Here is a 16,709-nt window from a genome sequence, read left to right as displayed (position 1 = left end):
GTACCCAGTTGAAAGATGAGGTACTGTTCCTCGAGCTTTCATTGAACTTCATTGTTCCTGGTGTGCTACAGTGTTCCAGAGGTCAGAGTGGGAGCAAGGTGGGGAATTGAAATGGCAAGCAACTGGAAGCTTAGGGTCGCACTTGCGAATTGAGTGGAGATGTTCCGCAAAGTGGTCACCCAGTCTCTGTTTAGTCTCTCCAGTGTGTTGGAGACCACATTGTGAGCAGCGAATACAGTATACTAAATCAAAAGAAGTACAATTAAATTGCTGTTTCACCTGGAAGGAGTATCTGGGACCCTGGACTGTGGGAAGGGCGGAGGTAAAAGTTCAGGTGTTGTATGTCCTGCGCTTGCATGGAAAGGTGCTGTGGGAAAGGAGGGAAATGTTGGGGGTGACTGAGGAGTTGGCCAGGGTGTTCCCAAGGGACACATCCCTTCGGAATGCTGACAGGGGCGGGGAGGGGAAGATGTGTTTGGTGGTGGCATCATGCTGGAGGTGGCAGAAATGGTGGAGGATGACCCATTGAATACAGAGGCTGATGGGGTGATAGGCGAGGGCAAGGGGAACCCTATCATGGTCTGGGAGGGAGGGGAAGGGGTGAGAGCAGAAGTGTGTGAAATAAGTCGGACACAGATGAGGGCTTTGTCAGCTATGATGGTGGGGGGGGGGGTATCCTCGATTGAGGATAAAGGAAGACATGTCAGAAGCACTAGCATGGAAGGTTGCATCAACCGAACAGATGCGATGGAGACGGAGAAACTGGGAGAATCGAATAGAGTCCTTGCAGGAAGTGGCGTGTGAGGAAGTGCAGTGGAAGTCCGTGGGCTTATACTGAATGTTGGTTGATAGCCTATCCCAGAAATGGTTTCAGAGAAGTTGAGGAAGGGGAGAGTTGGAGTTGGATCATTGGGGCGGCACAGTGGTTAGCACCGCAGCCTCACAGCTCCAGCGACCCGGGTTCAATTCTGGGTACTGCCTGTGTGGAGTTTGCAAGTTCTCCCTGTGTCTGCGTGGGTTTCCTCCGGGTGCTCCGGTTTCCTCCCACATGCCAAAGACTTGCAGGTTGATAGGTTAATTGGCCATTATAAATTGCCCCTAGTATAGGGAGGTGGTAGGGAAATATAGGGACAGGTGGGGATGTGGTAGGAATATGGGATTAGTGTAGGATTAGTATAAATGGGTGGTTGATGGTCGGCACAGACTCGGTGGGCTGAAGGGCCTGTTTCAGTGCTGTATCTCTTTTAAAAAAAAAAAAAAAAATGTGAAGGGGATAGAAGGATGAAAATTGGAAACCAGTCCATGAAATTTTGCAGTTCAGGGTGAGCAGGAAGCAGCACTGATAGTCATGGAAGAAGAGGTGAAGGAGGGGGCCGAAGTCAGACGTGAAACATCCCTTGTTTCAATGTCCCAAAAAAAGGCAGGCACAGGCGTGCAGGTACCCATAGCAATACTTTTTATTTGAAGCAAGTGAGTGCTCGGACACTGGTGTTACTCCAGTTTAAATGGAACTTTTCCTTTTCACATTCAACATCCTGATCTGTTTATCTGCCAATTGCTGGTGCCTTGGGTAATAATCCCTAGATTATCATCCATGAGATCCTGTTTTTTAAATTTAAACTGCTGATATTTCCTCAGCAGGATCTCCCCTTTTTCTTCCCTATGTCATTGATCCCAACGTGGGCCATGACGACTAGATTTTCTGCCCTCCCTTTCCAGGTTTAACTCCAGTTATTCCAAATATCCTTTGCCTTTGCACTAGGCTGGCAGCACACCTTTCTGGACTCTCCATCACGACTGAGGAGGGCACTATCTATCATCCTAATTATCAAATCCCTGACTAAACCTTCCTATTCTGCTCCACTAACCCCCTGCCTTATATGTCAGAGTGTCTATAACTCGCACTCAAAGACTCTGAGCTGGAGTGTCTCAAGCCAGAAACATTTCCTGTAGACATGCAATTTTGGAACAGTCTCGCTTTCCACAGATTCCCACACAATACAGTCACAACACCCAACCTGTACCACCATTTCTAGTCTGTCTTTATTTGTTAATTAGTGGGCATTTATATTTAGAACCAATAGAATCTCTCAAGGTCTATTATTACTTAGCTAATTGATTAGTTTGATTTGGAATTAATTAGCCATTAATTACTATTTATTTATGATTATTTCAGAGAAATTAGATCTGTTTACTGTTGGTTTCCTCCACTTAGGTTATTTTGACTCTTTAGATCTATTTGTACTATTTAGCTTCTCCTTCTGCTGTACTCTGAACTCTGCAGAATCGTCTTTCTGTCCCTCTAGCTATTGATTTCCTGATGAGAACTGCATTGCTACACTTGGCTGTACCGCCCTGTGCAATCCCCTCAGGATTCTTAGCTCAGTGTTGAACATATTACTGTGACTAAGGTGCATTTCTGTGTTGAACCTTCTTAAGTGAATGCGAACAACAATATTGATTTTTATACCAATTAATCGCTTTGGTTTCCTTGCAGAGCGACCCTGGAAGTTTTCCCATTTTCGAACAACTTGGATTGGACCAGAGCTCAGATTTCTCCGATACATCATTCCAGCAGAAACTGGACGAAGCCAAAGAGCAGATTAAACGGGAGATCAGGAAAGAGTTGAAGATAAAAGAAGGTGCAGAGAACTTGCGGAAAGTCACCACTGACAAAAAAAGCCTATCCAATGTGGAACATGTCCTGAAGAACTCCAATAGAAAGCTGGACAAGTTACATGAGCAGCTGCAGGACCTAGACGCACACATTGTAGTGAAGGATCCTGACGAACTGCAAGGTAATTGCTGGAATATTTATTTTATATGAATATGTAGGTGTATGCAGATAATACATAGGAAGTATCTTCTGGGTTGCTCCTCAATAGTGTATTTTGTATAAAGTGTTCATCTTATTTGGAGAAACTTAGCACAGCCAAAGAGGAGGGTAAGCATGGCTCTGCATCTAGATTGTGGAATTGCCAATATGTAAGCAGTATTCTTGGGTCGGCCAACTTGGCGTTTTTCCAGGTTGTTCCACTCGGTCCCATTGAAATAAATGGAGCAGCTTGAGCACAAAGATGGCGTCAGACGAACAGCTGAAGTCTCCATTGGTGGGAAGCTCCTTTAAAAAAGGAAATGCTGTTTTATCCCACTGAGATGGAGGGGGTACTTGCAGTGAAAAATAACCCCCCTGCCCCCAGAAATGGCAAGGGACGAACCTGCCAAGTGCAGGCCAGCCAGCTTAACGTGGGTGATGGAGAAGCTTTTCAAGACAATAATCTGGAATCAGATTAATTGTCACTTGGAAAATCTGGGTTACGATATGACAGCTGACACGATTTGATAAAAACAAATAATGTTTGACTAACTTGATTACTTCACCAAAGAATTCAATGAAGCAGATTGATGAGGGTAGTACGTTGATGTGTATGTGGGCTTTCAAAGGTTTTACATACGAACATACGAATTGGGAACAGGAGTAGGCTACTCGACTCCTTGAGCCTGCTCCGCCATTCAATAAGTTCGTGGCTGAACTGGTTACTCCACGTTTCCACCTCCCACTGATAACCTTCCACCCCCCTTGCTTATCAAGAATCTATCTACCTCTGCCTTAAAAATATTCAAAGTCTCTGCTTCCACTGCCTTTTGAGGAAGAGAATTCCAAAGACTCAGAACCCTCAGAGAAAAAATTTCTCCTCATCTCTGTCATAAATGGGCGACCCCTTATTTTTAAAGTGACCCCTAGTTTGAGATTCTCCCTCCTTTCCACATCCACCCTGTCAAGACCCCTCAGGATCTTATATGTTTCAACCAAGTCACCTCTTACTCTTCTAAATTCCAGCAGATACAAGCCTAGCCTGTCCAATCTTTATTGAAATTACCCATTCCAGGTATTAGTCTAGTAAACCTTTTCTGTACTGCCTCCAACGCATTTGTATCCTTCCTTAGATAAGAAGACCAATACTATACACAGTAGTCCAGATGTGGTTTCACCAATGCAGTGTATAGCTGAAGCATAACCTCCCTACTTTTGTATTCAATTCCCCTTGCAATAAACGATAGCATTCTGTTAGCTTTCCTGATTACGTGCTGTACTTGCATACTAACCTTTTACGATTCATGCACTAGGACACCCAGATCCCTCTGCATCTCAGAGCTCTGCCATCTCTCGCCATTTAAATAATCTGTTTTTTTTTATTCTTCCTGCCAAAGTGGACAATTTCCCACTTTCCCACATTATACTCCATTTGCCAGATCTTTGCCCACTCACTTAACCTATCTATGTCCCTTTGTAGCCTCCTTATATCCTCTTCACAAGTTACTTTCCTACCTATCTTTGTGTCTTTTTGACACAATAATACCACACAATAGACTTGTTAGCAAAACTGAAGTGCATTGGATTAAAGGGGCAGTGGCAGAGTGGACTTGAAATTGGCCAGGAGAGCAGACAGTAGTAGTGAACAAAACAGGAAATGCTGGAAATACTCAGCAGGTCTGGCAGCATCTGTGGAGAGAGAAGCAGAGTTAACGTTTCAGGTCAGAGACCCTTCATCAGATCTGGCAAAGGTTAGAAATGTAATAGGTTTTAAGCAAATAAAGCGGGGATGGGGCAAGAGATAACAAAAATCAAGATGTTGATGAGACAGGGAATAGGCAAATGGTATGTTGAAAGACACTGCATTAGTGCAGAGAGGGTGTTAATGGACAGAAAAATGAACAGCCCTGGCCCAAAGCAGAAACATTAAAAAAACAGTGGGCAGGCACATGGTAAGAAAATGAATGATGAAACAAACTAAAATAAAAGAAAAAAGTAACTGACAATAAAAAATGGGGACCTGTCATGCTCTGAAATTATTGAATTTAATGTTCAGTCCGGCAGGCTGTAGTGTACCTAATCGGTAAATGAGATGCTGTTCCTCGTGCTCGTGTTGATGTTCACTGGAACACTGCAGCAAGTCTAGGACAGATATGTGGGCACGAGAGCAGGGGTGTGTGTTGAAATGGCAAGCAACCGGAAGCTCGGGGTCATGCTTTCGGACTGAATGGACGTGTTCCGCAAAGCAGTCACCCAATCTGCCTTTGGTCTCCCCAATGTAGAGGAGATCACATTGTGAGCAGAGAATACAGTATACTAAATCGAAAGAAGTACAAGTAAATTGCTGCTTCACCTAAAAGGAATGTTTGGGGCCTTGGATGTGAGGAGAGAGGAAGTAAAAGTGCAGGTATTGCACCCCCTGAGATTGCATGGGCAGGTTGTGTGGAAAGGGGACGAGGTGGTGGGGGTAATGGAGGAGTGGACCAGGGTGTCGCGGAGGGAACGATCCCTTCGGAATGCCACATCTCTGTCCTGGGATTTCTGCAGTGTTCCAGTGAACATCAACGCAAGCTCGAGGAACAGCATCTCATTGACCGATTAGGCACGCTACAGCCTGCCGGACTGAACATTGAGTTCAATAATTTCAGAGCACGACAAGCCCCACTTTTTATTTTATTTTTTCTTTTCATTTTAGTTTAGTTTGTTTCCTCATTCATTTTTATTATCATGTGCCTGCCCCCTCTTTTTTTGATGTTTGTGCTTTGGGCCAGGGCTGTTTATGTTTCTGTCCATTAACACTCTCTCTGCACTAACGCTTTGTCTTTCAACACACCATTAACACCACTTACCTGGCAGCGGAGCACTGACTGGCGGACCTGCGAGGAAGCTGACCGGAGCGGTGGCTGGCTATAAATAGCAGGGCTCGAGGCCCTTACTTACCTGGGAGCAGAGCGGCGACTGTCAGATCTGCGAGGGAGCAGCTCCCTGTGAGTGTAGACGCGCGCTCGAAAGAGGGAAAAAAAGACTTAGTGACATCACGGGAAATCGGCAAGGTGACTGGTTGGCTAAGTAGCAGCTGTTAGTCAATTTAAATAGCTTAAAAAAAGGGACAGTTTTTTTTTGAAAAAAGACCTCAAGTGATAAAGTGTGTATTACTAGTGTTTTTTTAAAAAAAAATTAGTGTAATTTAAATTGTAGTGGGTAGTGTTTGGAGTAGAACAAGGCCCCGAGTGTAATTGCTATTTTTTTTAGAGGGAGTAACTAATCTTTAAGGTAAGTCATGGCAGGAGAGCTCCCACACGTGATATGCTCCTCTTGTGCTACGTGGGAAATCAGGGATGTCTCCAGTGTCCCGGACGACCATGTGTGCAGAAAGTGTATCCATCTGCAGCTACTGGGTACCCGCATTACGGAGCTGGAACTGCAGGTGGATTCACTGTGGAGCATCCGTGATGCTGAGGACGCTCTGGGAGCGGAGCAGACCTGTGGGGAGAAGGTCGAGAGCAGAGCCTATAAATTGACCCCGAGGATCGTGGCCCAGTCTCTTACCTTCCGGGAGCGGAGAGGAGCACTTCCAGTGCGCCGGAGTTTTGAAAATAAAAGCTAACCGTGATGTCAGAGGGGAGAGAGAGAGAGAGAGAGAGATACAGCACTGAAACAGGCCCTTCAGCCCTCCGAGTCTGTGACTACCATCAACCACCCATTTATACTAATCCTACATTAATCCCATATTCCCTACCACATCCCCAGCTTCCCTCAATTCTCCTACCACCTACCTACCCTAGGGGCAATTTACACTGAAGAGCTGAACCTCAGAGGTGAGGTGAGAGTGACTGCCCTTGACATCAAGGCAGCATTTGACCAAGTATGGCATCAAGGAGCCCTAGCAAAACTGAGGTCAATGGGAATCGGGGAAAACCCTCCGCTGGCTGGAGTCATACCGAGCGCAAAGGAAGGTGGTTGTGGTTGTTGGGGGTCAATCATCTGAGCTCCAGGACATCACTGCAGGAGTTCCTCAGGGTAGTGTCCTCGGCCCAACCATCTTCAGCTGCTTCGTCAATGACCTTCCTTCAATCATAAGGTCAGAAGTGGGGATGTTCGCTGATGATTGCACAATGTTCACCATTCGTGACTCCTCAGATACTGAAGCAGTCCGTGTAGAAATGCAGCAAGACTTGGACAATATCCAGGCTTGGGCTGATAAGTGGCAAGTAACATTTGCGCCACACAAGTGTCAGGCAATGACCATCTCCAACAAGAGAGAATCTAACCATCTCCCCTTGACATTCAATGGCATTAACATCGTTGAATCCCCCACTATCAACATCCTAGGGGCTACCATTGACCAGAAACTGAACTGGAGTAGTTATATAAATACCATGGCTACAAGAGCAGGTCAGAGGCTAGGAATCCTGAGGTGAGTAACTCACCTCCTGACTCCCCAATGCCTGTCCACCATCTACAGGGCACAAGTTAGGAGTGTGATGGAATACTCTCCACTTGCCTGGGTGGGTGCAGCTCCAACAACACTCAAGAAGCTTGACACCATCCAGGTGATTGGCACCCCATCTACAAACATTAACTCCCTCCACCACCGAAGCACACTGGCAGCAGTGTGTACCATCTACAAGATGCACTGCAGCAATGCACCAAAGCTCCTTAGACAGCACCTTCCAAACCCGCGACTTCTACCAACCAGAAGGACAAGGGCAGCAAATACATGGGAACACCACCTCCTGCAGGTTCCCCTCCAAGTCACACACACCATCTTGACTTGGAACTGTATCGCCGTTCCTTCACTGTTGCTGGGTCAAAATCATGGAACTCCCTTCCTAACAGCACTGTGGGTGTACCTACCCCAAATGAACTGCAGCGGTTCAAGAAGGCAGCTCACCACCACCTTCTCAAGGGCAATTAGGGATGGGCAATAAATGTTGGCCTGGCCAGTGACACCTACATTCCATGAATGAATAAAAAAAATAATTTACCTATCATCGACCTGCAAGTCTTTGGCTGTGGGAGGAAACAGGAGCACCCGGCGGAAACCCACACGGTCACAGGGAGAACTTGCAAACTCCGCACAGGCAGTACCTAGAACTGAACCCGGGTCGCTGGAGCTGTGAGGCTGCGGTGCTAACCACTGCGCCACCCAAATAAGATGCATGAGCTGCAAGGTGATTGTTTGGGAGAAGGCTCGGAGGGCAGAGTAACTTACCTCGGGTGGGGAAAAAAAAAATGAAAAAGTGACGTCACAGGAAAGCTGTGACCTGATTGGCAGGGAATCTGCACTGAAATTGAAAATAAAACTGATTAAAATTGATTAAAACCCTAATTAACTTATTAATTAGTAAGTTGAGGAGTGACTGAATCGGAGGGAGGAGATTAATAGCGTTTTAATATTTATAGTAGAAATCTAGTGCTAGTGACCATATAGTTAATTGTAACTTAATTTAGTAAGGATTTAATAAGTATTTATTTTAAATTAATTTATTAATTAGTGCTAGAAATATCAGTTAGAGGGGTAAAGTGCTTCACCTGTGAGATGTGGGAGGTCCGTGACGCTTCCAGCGTTCCGGGCAACTACATCTGCAGGAAGTGTACCCAATTGCAGCTCCCCACAGACCGCATGGATTGCTTGGAGCAGCAATTGGATGCACTTAGGAGCATGCAGGTGGCGGAAAGCATCACAGACAGGAGTTTTAGAGACGTGGTTACACCCAAGGTGCAGGCAAATAGATGGGTGACTGCTAGAAGGGGCAGGCAGTCGGTGCAGGAATCCCCTGTGGCTATCCCCCTCTCCAACAAGTATACGGTTTTGGATACTGTTAGGGGGGATGGCCTATCAGGGGAAAACAACAGCAGCAGCCTGAGCAGTGGCATCACTGTTGTTCAGGGAGGGACACAGCGCAGAAGAGCAATAGTTATAGGGGACTCTATAGTCAGGGGCACAGATAGGCGCTTCTGTGGACGTGAAAGTGACTCCAGGATGGTATGTTACCTCCCTGGTGCCAGGGTCAAGGATGTCTCTGAATGGACAGAGGGCATTCTGAAGGGGGAGGGTGAACAGCCGGAGGTTGTGGTATACATTGGTACTAGCGACGTCGGCAGGAAGAGTGACGAGGTCCTGCAGGGGGAGTTCAGTGAGTTAGGTACTAAGTTTAAAAAACAGGACCTCGAAGGTTGTAATCTCGGGATTACTCCCTGTGCCACGTGCCAGTGAGGCTAGAAATAGGAAGATAGTGCAGCTAAACACGTGGCTAAACAGCTGGTGTAGGAGGAAGGGTTTCAGATATCTGGGTCATTGGGATCTCTTCCGGGACAGGTGGGACCTGCACAAGAAGGACGGGTTGCATCTAAACTGGAGGGGCACAAATATCCTGGCTGCAAGGTTTGCGAGCGTCACTCGGGAGGGTTTAAACTAGTGTGGCGGTGGGTGGGAACCAGGACAGTAGGTCAGCAGGTGAAATAATTGAGGGGGAAACTAGTGAATAAGGCCAGTAAGACTGAGAGGAAGAGCAGACGGAGAGATGTTGCTGAGCACAGCAGGACTGGTGGTCTGCAGTGCATTTGTTTCAATGCGAGAAGTATAACAGGTAAGGCAGATGAACCTAGAGCTTGGATTAGTACTTGGAACTATGACGTTGTTGCTATTACAGATTGGATTTATCCTAGGATTCTCTGGGAAGCCAGGGAGGAGATTGCAGAGCCTTTGTCCTTGATCTTCATGTCGTCATTGTCGACAGGAATAGTGCCGGAAGACTGGAGGATAGCAAATGTTGTCCCCTTGTTCAAGAAGGGGAGTAGAGACAGCCCTGGTAATTATAGACCTGTGAGCCTTACTTCGGTTGTGGGTAAAATGTTGGAAAAGGTTATAAGAGATAGGATTTATAATCATCTTGAAATGAATAAGTTCATTAGCGATAGTCAGCACGGTTTTGTGAAGGGTAGGTCGTGCCTCACAAACCTTATTGAGTTTTTCGAGAAGGTGACCAAACAGGTGGATGAGGGTAAAGCAGTGGATGTGGTGTATATGGATTTCAGTTAGGCGTTTGATAAGGTTCCCCACGGTAGGCTATTGCAGAAAATACGGAAGTATGGGGTTGAAGGTGAAGCTTTGGATCAGACATTGGCTAGCTGAAAGAAGACAGAGGGTGGTGGTTGATGGCAAATGTTCATCCTGGAGTTTAGTTACTAGTGGTATACCGCAAGGATCAGTTTTTGGGCCACTGCTGTTTGTCATTTTTATAAATGACAATGAGGGTGTAGAAGGGTGGGTTAGTAAATTTGCGGATGACACGAAGGTCGGTGGAGTTGTGGATAGTGCCGAAGGATGTTATAGGGTACAGAGGGACATAGATAGGCTGCAGAGCTGGGCTGAGAGATGGCAAATGGAGTTTAATGCGGAAAAGTGTGAGGTGATTCACTTTGGAAGGAGTAACAGGAATGCAGAGTACTGGGCTAATGGGAAGATTCTTGGTAGTGTAGATGAGCAGAGGGATCTTGGTGTCCAGGTACATAAATCCCTGAAAGTTGCCACCCAGATTAATAGGGCTGTTAAGAAGGCATATGGTGTGTTAGCTTTTATTAGTAGGGGGATCGAGTTTCGGAGCCACGAGGTCACGCTGCAGCTGTACAAAACTCTGGTGAGGCCGCACCTGGAGTATTGCGTGCAGTTCTGGTCACCGCATTATAGGAAGGATGTGGAAACTTTGGAAAGGGTGCAGAGGTGATTTACTAAGATGTTGCCTGGTATGGAGGGAAGGTCTTATGAGGAAAGGCTGAGGGACTTGAGGTTGTTTTCGTTAGAGAGAAGGAGGAGGAGAGGTGACTTAATAGAGACATATAAGATAATCAGAGGGTTAGATAGGGTGGATAGTGAGAGTCTTTTTCCTCGGATGGTTTTGGCAAACACGAGGGGACATAGCTTTAAGTTGAGGGGTGATATAGGACAGATGTTAGAGGTGGTTTCTTTACGCAGAGAGTAGTAGGGGCGTGGAACGCCCTGCCTGCAACAGTAGTAGACTCGCAAACTTTAAGGGCATTTAAGTGGTCATTGGATAGACATATGGATGAAAATGGAATAGTGTAGGTCAGATGGTTTCACAGGTCGGCGCAACGTCGAGGGCCGAAGGGCCTGTACTGCGCTGTAATGTTCTAATGTTCTAATTACAGAGACTTGGTTGAGGGAAGGACAGGATTGGCAGCTAAACTTTGCGGGATAGAGGGGGATGTAAAAGGGGTGGGGGGGTTGTATTACTGGTTAAGGAGAATATCACAGCGGTACTGCAGGAGGACACCTCGGAGGGATCATGTAGCGAGGCAATATGGTTAGAGCTCAGGATTAGGAAGGGTGCAGTCACGATGTTGGGGCTTTACTTATAGGCCTCCCAACAGCCAGCGGGAGATAGAGGAACAGATATGTTGACAGATGTTGGTAAGATTTAAAGCAACAGGGTTGTTGTGGTGGGTGATTTTAACTTCCCCTATATTGACTGGGACTCACTTAGTGCTAGGGGCTTGGATGGGGAAGAATTGGTAAGGAGCATCCAAAAGGGCTTCTTGAAACAATGGCGCAGTGGTTAGCACCGCAGCCTCACAGCTCCAGGGACCCGGGTTCGATTCTGGGTACTGCCTGTGCGGAGTTTGCAAGTTCTCCCTGTGTCTGCGTGGGTTTCCTCCGGGTGCTCCGGTTTCATCCCACATGCCAAAGACTTGCAGGTTGATAGGTTAATTGGCCATTATAAATTGCCCCTAGTATAGGTAGGTGGTAGGGAAATATATAGGGACAGGTGGGGATGTGATAGGAATATGGGATTAGTGTAGGATTAGTATAAATGGGTGGTTGATGGTCGGCACAGACTCAGTGGGCCGAAGGGCCTGTTTCAGTGCTGTATCTCTAAATAAAAAAAAAATATGTAGATAGTCCAACTGGGGAAGGGGCCGTACTGGACCTGGTATTGGGGAATGAGCCCGGCCAGGTGGTCGAAGTTTCAGTAGGGGAGCATTTCGGGAACAGTGATCATATTTCCGTAAGTTTTAAGGTACTTGTGGATAAGGATAAGAGTAGTCCTCGGGTGAAGGTGCTAAATTGGGGGAAGGCTAATTATGACAATATTAGGCAGGAACTGAAGAATTGAGATTGGGGGCGGCTGTTTGTGGGTAAATTAACATCTGACATGTGGGAGTCTTTCAAACGTCAGTTGATTGGAATCCAGGACCGGCATTTTCCTGTGAGGATGAAGGATAAGTTTGGCAAGTTTTGGGAACCTTGGATAACGCGGGATATTGTGAGTCTAGTCAAAAAGAAAAAGGAAGCATTCGTAAGGGCTGGAAGGCTGGGAACAGACGAAGCCCTTGAGGAATATAAAGACAGTAGGAAGGAACTTAAGCAAGGAGTCAGGAGGGCTAAAAGGGGTCATGAAAAGTTCTTAGCAAACAGGATGAAGGAGAATCCCAAGACTTTTTATACGTATATAAAGAGCAAGAGGGTAGCCAGTGAAAGGGTTGGCCCACTCAAGGACAGAGGAGTGAATCTATGCGTGGAGCCAGAGGAAATGGGCGAGGTACTAAATGAGTACTTTGCATCAGTGTTCACCCAAGAGAAGGACTTGGTGGATGATGAGCATAGGGAAGGGAGTGTAGATAGTCTGGGTCATGTCGATATCAAAAAGGAGGTGGTGATGGGAGTCTTGAAAATCATTAAGGTAGATAAGCCCCAGGGCCTGGTGGAATCTACCCCAGAATACTGAGGGAGGCAAGGGAGGAAATTGCTTGGACCTTGACAGAAATCTTTGTATCCTCATTGGCTACAGGTGAGGTCCCAGAGGACTGGAGAATATCCAAAGTTGTTCCTTTGTTTAAGAAGGGTAGCAAGGATAATCCAGGAATTTACAGGCCAGTGAGCCTTACGTCAGTGGTAGGGAAATTATTGAAGAGGATTCCTCGGGACAGGATTTACTCCCATTTGGAAACAATGGACTTATTAGCGAGAGGCAGCATGGTTTTGTGAAGGGGAGGTCGTGTCTCACTACTTTGAGTTTTTTGAGGAAGTGACGGAGGTGATTGATGAAGGAAGGGCAGTGGATGTTGTCTACATGGACTTCAGTAAAGCCTTTGACAAGGTCCCTCATGGCAGACTGGTACTTAAGGTGAAGTCACACGGGATCAGAGGTGAGCTGGCAAGATGGATACAGAACTGGCTCTGTCATAGAAGATCGAGGGTAGCAGTGGAAGGGTGCTTTCTGAATGGAGGGCTGTGACTAGTGGTGTTCCGCAGGGATCAGTGCTGAGACCTTTGCTCTTTGTAGTATATATAAATGATTTGGACGAAAATGTAGCTGGTCTGATTAGTAAGTTTGCGGACGACACAAAGGTTGGTGGAGTTGCGGCTAGTGATTAGGATTGTCAGAGAATACAGCAGGATATAGATCGGTTGGAGACTTGGGCGGCGAAATGGCAGATCGAGTTTAATCGTGACAACTGTGAGGTAATGCATTTTGGAAGGTCTAATACCGGTGGGGGATTAGAGGGGAAGTTTAGAGGGGATGTGCGAGGCAAGCTTTTTACACAGAGGGTGGTGAGTGCCTGGAACTTGCTGCCGGGGGAGGTGGTGGAAGCAGGTACGATAGCAGAACCCTTAGGAGTATTGACAGGCAGAGAGATCTGGGCGTACAGGTCCACAGATCACTGAAAGTGGCAAAACAGGTGGATAAGGTAGTCAAGAAGGCATACGGTATGCTTGCCTTCATCGGTCGGGGCATACAGTATAAAAATTGGCAAGTCATGCTGCAGCTGTACAGAGCCTTAGTTCGGCCACACTTGGAATATTGCGTACAATTCTGGTCACCACACTACCAGAAGGATGTGGAGGCTTTGGAGAGGATACAGAAGAGGTTTACCAGGATGTTGCCTGGTCTGGAGGGTATTAGCCATGAGGAGAGGTTGGATAAACTCGGATTGTTTTCACTGGAATGACGAGGTGGAGGGGCGACATGGTGGAGGTTTACAAAGTTATGAGTGGCATGGACAGAGTGGATAGTCAGAAGCTTTTTCCCAGGGTGCAAGAGTCAGTTACTAGGGGACATAAGTTTAAGGTGCGCGGGGCAAAGTTTAGAGGGGATGTGCGAGGCAAGCTTTTTACACAGAGGGTGGTGAGTGCCTGGAACTTGCTGCCGGGGGAGGTGGTGGAAGCAGGTACGATAGCGACTTTTAAGAGGCATCTTGACAAATACAGGAATAGGATGGGAATAGAGGGATACGGACCCTGGAAGTGCAGAAGGTTTTAGTTTAGACAGGCATCCAGATCGGCGCAGGTTTGGAGGGCCGAATGGCCTGATCCTGTGCTGTACTGTTTTTTTTTGTTGTTTGATTTAAACTAATTTAGCAGGAGGAGGGGAACCAGACAGTAGCAGCAATGTGTTCAGCGGACTGAGAGATATAAACAATCAGTAAAATTAGAAACATCCCCAAATTGGCAGTATATGTACACAAATGTTTGAAGGTGTCAGGACAAGTTGATGAGGCTGCTTTCAAAGACCTACGGGACCGTTGCCTTTATACATAGAGGCGTAGAGTACAAAAGCAAGGAAGTTATATAAAACCTTTTGAAGTGACTGATTAGGCCTCAGCTAGAGTGTTGAGTCCAATTCTGAGCTGCACATTTTAGGTTGGAGAGGATGTAGAGCAAGTTAAATTGAAAGGGGCCAGCGATGAGGCAGTTTAGTTAGGTGGATAGTAGAGAAACTGGGATTGTTCTCCTTCGAGCAGAGAAAGCTAAGAAGGGAGGTAATAGAGTTGCTCATAATTAAGTTTTGATAGAGTAAATAGAAACACTTTTCCCTGGCAGCAGGGTTGGCAACCAGAGGGCACACATCTAAGGAAATTCGCAGAAGAACCAGAAGGGATATGAGGAATTTTCTTTTTTACACACTGATTTATGACCTTGATTGCACTGAAAGATGGTGAAAGCAAATTCAATAATAACTTTCAAATGGGACTTGCATAAATACTTGAAAAGGAGAAATTTGCAGTGCTTTGGGATAAGAGTGCCAGTGCAGGTCTAATTGGCTAGCTCTTTCCCAGTGGCCTTCCGCTGTGCTATATGATTCTTTACTGTCATAACACTGTGACAGTTCTGTTTTGCAGCTTCTGATTGCACTTGGAAAGCAGGTTGGATGGTCAAATTTGCCAATTGTTTTCCAAGGAGTGTAATTTATGGCTCTTTCCCTAAGATGGTTACAACCCCTCGCAGTCACAACAGGTGTGAAATGTTGTGGAGGTGCTCAGTGTTGAGTTCTGAGTAAATGTAAGCAACTGTGTTTTCTGTAGCAGTTTAATGCCCAACCTCGTAAAAGAAGGAGGGATGAAATCTGTTTCAAGGCCGTAGTAAGTTTTGATGGCTGGGACCAAATATAGGTAAAGAGTTGATTGTCCCGTTTTCTCTTTGTATAGATTCACCTCAGAGTCCTGGTGCTCTGAGCCGAGAGGCTCGTTCGATTGCCAACAAGAACCGTATTGTGGCACTTGAGAAACAGCTCGATATCGAAATGAAAGTGAAACAAGGAGCTGAGAATATGATCCAGATGTACTCCAGTGGACCTGCAAAGGTATGGCAGAAATTTTCCAATATTGAGCATCTGTGCATCAAGCAATCTTTGCAGCAACTGCTCTTTAACTGCTGCTGGTATATAAAAATTTTGCATTAAGGCGAAAAAAAGAAATAGCCTCCCATTGGGGTTGGGGTGATGGGGGAGTGGGGTGGTGGTTTCCTCCTTCTGATAATTGGACATGTTTGAGAATTGTGGGTAAGAAGCTGCACTCCATCGCTCTGTGACACAAAGCAGCACAGCAAACCAATGCAAGCTGTGCTGAAGGAGGGCACTATGGAGGACTCGAGCAGTGAGGCAATATGGGCAGAACTCAGAAATAGGAAGGGTGCGGTAACAATGTTGGGGCTGTACTACAGGCCTCCCAACAGCGAGCGTGAGATAGAGGTACAAATATGTATACAGATTATGGAAAGATGTAGGAGCAACAGGGTGGTGGTAGGAGATTTTAATTTTCCCAACATTGACTGGGATTCACTTAGTGTTCGAGGTCTAGATGGAGCAGAATTTGTAAGGAGCATCCAGGAGGGTTTTCTAGAGCAGTATGTAAATAGTCCAACTCGGGAAGGGGCCATACCGGACCTGGTGTTGGGGAATGAGCCCGGCCAGGTGGTTGAAGTTTCAGTAGGGGACTACTTTGGGAATAGTGATCACAATTCCGTAAGCTTTAAAATACTCATGGACAAAGACGAGAGTGGTCCTAAAGGAAGAGTGCTAAATTGGGGTAAGGCCAACTATACCAAAATTCGGCAGGAGCTGGGGAATGTAGATTGGGAACAGCTGTTTGAAGGTAAATCCACATGTGATATGTGGGAGGCTTTTAAAGAGAGGTTGATTAGCGTGCAGGAGAGACATGTTTCTGTGAAAATGAGGGATAGAAATGGCAAGATTAGGGAACCATGGATGACAGGTGAAATTGTGAGACTAGCTAAGAGGAAAAAGGAAGCAAACATAAGGTCTAGGTGGCTGAAGAAAGACAAAGCTTTGAAAGAATATCGGGAATGTAGGACCAATCTGAAATGAGGAATTAAGAGGGCTAAAAGGGGTCATGAAATATCTTTAGCAAACAGGGTTAAGGAAAATCCCAAAGCCTTTTATTCATATAGAAGGAGCAAGAGGGTAACTAGAGAAAGGATTGGCCCACTCAAGGACAAAGGAGGAAAGTTATGCGTGGAGTCAGAGAAAATGGGTGAGATTCTGAACGAGTAGAACGAAGAACAAAGATAATTACAGCACAGGAAACAGGCCCTTCGGCCCTCCAAGCCTGCGCCGATCCAGATCCTCTCTCT

At 46.2% G+C, this 16,709-nt stretch overlaps 1 protein-coding gene across 1 annotated transcript in view; it reads left to right on the top strand.

The window, feature by feature from the left end:
* Positions 1-16,709, top strand: part of pkn1a (protein kinase N1a) — a 242,454-nt gene that overhangs the window by 51,667 nt on the left and 174,078 nt on the right. Inside the window, exons 2-3 of the mRNA XM_068020838.1 lie at positions 2,498-2,798; positions 15,266-15,420. Coding sequence (XP_067876939.1) covers positions 2,498-2,798; positions 15,266-15,420 — 456 coding nt within the window. The remainder of the gene's footprint in view (positions 1-2,497; positions 2,799-15,265; positions 15,421-16,709) is intronic.

The sequence above is a fragment of the Heterodontus francisci genome, chromosome 43 (genome assembly GCF_036365525.1).
Source record: "Heterodontus francisci isolate sHetFra1 chromosome 43, sHetFra1.hap1, whole genome shotgun sequence".
Taxonomy (NCBI): domain Eukaryota; kingdom Metazoa; phylum Chordata; class Chondrichthyes; order Heterodontiformes; family Heterodontidae; genus Heterodontus; species Heterodontus francisci.
Note: the sequence above shows the minus strand (reverse complement) of the source record. Positions and strands in the feature narration are given on the sequence as shown.